The following is a 4,788-nucleotide window of genomic DNA, read 5'->3' on the forward strand; positions in this document are numbered from 1 at the left end:
CAAGAGCCGTGTTTGACAGATGCAATGCTTGTATTGCTGCAAGAGGTGCACATTTCGAACAAAATCTTCATTAAAAAGTTTATAAATAAAATAATTAAAATAATAAATTAAATATATTTTTTTCTTTTTTCGTGATTTCCTGCGAAACAAAGCAAAAAGGAGCATATGTCTATAGGACTTTTTTTCTTAGTTTTTTACTCCTCTACACGCTCCCGAAGTTTTGCCATTTAATTTGGAAACACCCTGTATATATATTTATAATATTCTTGAAGCTGTTAAAAATTGAAATTTTTGTTGTTAATACCCGGCTGTTTCTTCTTAATTCTTTTTATAACACTTTCTCAAGTAATTGAGGATCCATATGGACAGAGCTTGCGAATGTAAATAAACAGAAAAAAACGAATTTCGGTTTAACTTATTTTTTATTTTTCCCTAGTTCTGAAAATTAGAAAAAGATAAAGTAATTAAAATTTACTTAATTGAAATTACTTTGGTAGAAATAGACATTAAACGAATTCGCGGTTTCTTTTTTAAATCAATCGTACGAGAAAAAGAAGTGAGTTTCAGCGCCACCTGGTTCGAAAAACTGCAAACTAAAGTCACGTGTAGTGGGAAGTTAGATTGATAAAAATACTCGCCAGACGCCAGTTTACCGACTTGGAATTATTCTAGCGACGTTCGTGTCGCGACGTTGGCGCCACTGCTATTCAAAATATTTTGAACGCGTCCCAACGCAACAGTTATATGGTTATCAATGGTTATGATTATTATGATATACTGGAGTAAATCGTACAACCAGTTGCAACACTTGCAACCAGTTTAGACTCAAAGCAGACATAAGTTATTATTTACTCGAACTTGTTCGCAAGTGCAATGGCTATTGAGGGGCTTAAGTGCAATGTACTTGACATCTTCCAAAATGACTACAACATTAAGGATAAATGGATATCGTCGTGTCGAGAGTTTCGGCTACGTGTCGACGCCAGGATCGAACAGGGGCACCTCTATGAAAAGGGTACAGTCCCCCAGTGTGTGCTTTTGTAATTACAAACTGTCGAAGACTATCGGCGAAAAAATCGAACTCACTCACATCAACAATAAGTTACTCACGAGAATTCATTTACAAGTACAAGATCCGGTTCCATCAATGTAAAATTAAACTTTAATCTCGGTTACTCTTTATCTTTTTCTAATTCTAAGGCCCAGTTCTACAACTCACGGTTAACTCTTAACCAAAGTTCAACTTATTTCTCATCTTTTTTCCAATTCTAGAAATTCTTGAAATGAGACAATGAATAAATTGAACCTCGGTTAAGAGTTAATTGTGAGTTATGAAACTGGGCCTAAGAATTCTAAAACTTAGAAAAGGATAAATAGTAAGCTAAGATTGAAGTTAATCTTACATTGGTGGAACCAGGCTAACTAGAGCAATCTTTTGTCTTTGCTTTGCAGATTGTAGTAAAAAAAAATCTGTCTACACTGACAAGATGTCAGAGTTGCAACAGGAAATTAGCACAACAAAATCTAACATAGACTCTGTCATATTGCAACAGAAAATAATGGATAAGAAGATATCAAACGTGATAAAGTTACAAGAGGATCTGAAGGATGAGCTGGAAAAGGCAAAGGCACGAAAAGAAGTCTTGTTGCTGGAAATGGTGGATCTACAGTATGGTAAGTACACCTTTTTGCCTGGATCTGAATCTACAAGTTCAGTATTGCATTGTTTCTCTCCCAATCGAATCTACTCTTATTTCATTTTAATGTTTACAGAAGTAGAAGAAAGAAAGAAAAAGAAAATCTTACAATGGGACGCCATTAAACGTGCATGTAACATTTACAAAGTACATTTGGATGTATATATAAGTCTTCAAGAGGATGAGGATTGTCAGTTCATAAAAATATCCTTTTTCACAAACAACGAAGAGACAAAGAATAAATACTTTGTTCAATTATCATACAGTGATAACCACTGCACAGGTATGTAACATTCTAAATTAAATCCGGAATAACAAATATAATTAGTTAACGCTATTGAGACAGTTAATCATTATTTCAGTCGAACGAATTGAACCGAGAATAAACAAAGAACATTTCAACGAACTAAGCAGTATAAAGGATTCTTCTGAACATTCCAAAGTTTCGGATATTACTTTGTTTCTGTGTCAGGTACGAAGTTTATTTCTAAAGCATTACATGAAAACGTAGAAAAAAAATTATAAAACATGTAATGCATAGTTAATTATAATAACTTGTAAAATAGACGTATTTTTTTAAGATAAGAAATAACATGTTCTACTCCTCGTTGCGAGAGTGATTTTTATTAATAAAGTTTTTATTAAAAGTTTAGATAACTAAAATAAATTGTATATGTATAAGATATGTAACATACGACACTGTCTAAACGTCGGCACGGTTTTATTTAATTATATTTATATGTGTATATATCATCATTACAGCGATATATTTTTTGTTTCTCCAATTTTTATTTTGTCATAAAAGTCATAAAAGAGCAAATTGTAAATCACAGTGGGGATAAATAATAACTTAGTCGCTAAAATTATATAAACAGGTCTCTGCTTTTGTCTTTTTATAAGTATATGTACGTACATATACTTATACATATGTATGTATGTATATATATATATATAAATGGTACCTACATACACATGTAACATTGCGTCGTCCTCATAGACATCGCGAGAAATTCACTTATAAGTAAAATCAGTACGATATTTTGACCTTAACGTTAATATACCGCGTGATTATCTTTGATAGTATTTCATATACTTGCATACTTATTAAATAGGCGTTATATTTACTCGTTGTAATACTTAATCATTTCTTTCACGATTCTCGCGATGCCTCTCCACGACGAAAAGTTATTCTTCATTAAAATACTTAATAGAGATAAATTATTTTGATTCTGAGTTCTAGCTAAAATTAAGCTAGCAGTCGTGCTATTGGCTGCCTTCTGTATATATCTATATAGTATGTGAAAAATCAAGAGATACTAATCATGCCCGTTTAAAATGTATGATGACTGTTTCTGCCAACGTAGATTAACTTTAATCTCGGTTCAACTTACTCTTATAATTCTAACTTATAATTCTTAGAACTAGAAAGAGTTAGTTAAATAAAAATTAAACTACATTGATAGAAAAAAATGGACATAATAAATTTAATGATCTCGAGTCAAAAATGGCGCCATTTGCACGGTAATCTTTTTAAGGATCTTGCAAATTTTCATATTACATTTAGCCGAAACCTTTGATTTACAATTAACACATATTGATTAAGGGAAGAATGCTTCGTAAGGTGTTTCTTTTCATGAATCTTTCGGAAGAACGGACGTTTATACTATATTTACCGTAATATTATTTACGCGCGCATGGAATAACCGAACACCGTACGCGGATGACGAACGGACTGATCCTATTATGTATGCGTAGAGGCACGCTGATAACAATTCGTCCCTATTGGCACGAGTTAACGAAGGAGTCAATTGATCGCCCACTGCCAATCTGCCCGTGCCAATGGCATAAAGTTAACAGATTTCATTTGCTCCATTGACCCGTCGGGAATTCATTTGCATATACATGACCATCGAGAAACTTGAGTGAAGACCGAAGTCTTCCGCGAGTTATCACGTTGTAAAATGTTGCTGTTTTCCTTCATTCACATCGTCGCTCTGTGATATGTCGGAAACTTATCAGAAAACGATGATTAACATATTTCCGCTGTGGGAAACACTCTACGTACCTTTGCAAAATACAATGATATTGAACATATATTTTTTATTGTTTCGTTATATTGCGGATGCAATTGCATCTGTCGAGAACGCCATACGTTTAAGCGAAAAAGAGCGAATTGATACCAAGTGAATGTATCACCAATCCATGGTGGAATCGCCGTGTTGCCAATCCATGCGATATCGAATTTCGCAGACACGTTATCGGCCATTCTCTATTTCGCGCGCTCAACGAAGAGGAAAATTTGAGACTTATTTCTACGTAAACGCGGAACTTTTCGCCAGTGAAGACTATTTACAATGCAAGGGCATGTAAGGATCTCATTTGTTGCCGAACAAAAAAGTGAATATAATTTATTAGTATGCGGTACAATTCCACATTCGTTTCCTCTTGACGTACGGAATCTGGAGCTTGAATTTTTCTCAAATTATTTCAAGACTCCAATATCAAATAAACGAGTGGTCCTCGTTCGCGAATATCCAACGGGATGTTTTTGGACGCGCAAGATTCTCCTAAGTATACATATCGAAGCTGTCCTGGTCCGTCTCGGGACTTGCTACGATTAAAGAAGGTGCTTCTCTCGGCGACTTACGAGATCGCCGAGCGCGCAAAATCGCTTCTCTATTTATGTGCAGAGACAAACGCACAAACACACCGCCACCTTCGAAATCACTGGGAACGAAATTCTCCAAGAACGCTCGGAAATACCGTCGAGCATGTTACATTTCACGATGTACATACACGCGATGCGCACTACAATGGGTGTCTACAGAGACGGCGTTGTTTCTAACAATCGTTCCGCTCATACTTTGGTGGTCTACCTCGCGCCTTTCTTGCCGTCTCGTCCAAACGAAGACAAGTTCTTGCGCGAATTTCTTAGATCTCTCCTCCTTTTCATCGTCGGATCTTCACCCTGCTTGATGTGGTGCTCGCGCAATTATTCTCATAGGGCCAGCACGCACCGCGGCGACGCTGGAGCCTTTACTCGAGGGTGGCAGCAAAGGACACGTTGCTCCCGGATGCGGCCGCCGCGGCG

At 35.9% G+C, this 4,788-nt stretch overlaps 2 protein-coding genes across 2 annotated transcripts in view; one reads left to right on the top strand and one right to left on the bottom strand.

Annotated features, from left to right (window-relative positions):
• Positions 1-653: 653 nt before the first annotated feature.
• Positions 654-2,208, top strand: LOC108723274 (uncharacterized). The gene is made up of 4 exons (XM_018448876.1): positions 654-1,015; positions 1,453-1,674; positions 1,774-1,980; positions 2,060-2,208. Exons 1-4 carry the CDS (start codon positions 874-876, stop codon positions 2,206-2,208), a joined length of 720 nt encoding a protein of 239 aa, XP_018304378.1. The 5' UTR covers positions 654-873.
• A 939-nt stretch (positions 2,209-3,147) lies between these two features.
• ltl (leucine-rich repeat-containing larval translucida) overlaps positions 3,148-4,788 on the bottom strand; it is an 11,760-nt gene continuing 10,119 nt past the window's right edge. The window contains 1 exon segment of the mRNA XM_018451350.1: positions 3,148-4,788. This exon segment is cut by the window's right edge and continues 32 nt beyond it. Within this exon segment, the coding sequence (XP_018306852.1) occupies positions 4,734-4,788 (55 nt within the window). The 3' untranslated portion in view covers positions 3,148-4,733.

The sequence above is a fragment of the Mycetomoellerius zeteki genome, unplaced genomic scaffold (assembly GCF_001594055.1).
Source record: "Mycetomoellerius zeteki isolate Tzet28-1 unplaced genomic scaffold, Tzet1.0 scaffold106, whole genome shotgun sequence".
NCBI lineage: Eukaryota > Metazoa > Arthropoda > Insecta > Hymenoptera > Formicidae > Mycetomoellerius > Mycetomoellerius zeteki.

What these genes read in the sequence shown, in the direction of transcription:
- LOC108723274 (XM_018448876.1), top strand. Translation starts at nt 874, where the DNA reads ATGGCTATTGAGGGGCTTAAGTGCAATGTACTTGACATCTTCCAAAAT. An exon ending in GGGGCACCTCTATGAAAAGG is followed by an intron (nt 1,016 to 1,452) that starts GTACAGTCCCCC and finishes TTTGCTTTGCAG; the next exon opens with ATTGTAGTAAAAAAAAATCT. An exon ending in CAGTGATAACCACTGCACAG is followed by an intron (nt 1,981 to 2,059) that starts GTATGTAACATT and finishes TCATTATTTCAG; the next exon opens with TCGAACGAATTGAACCGAGA.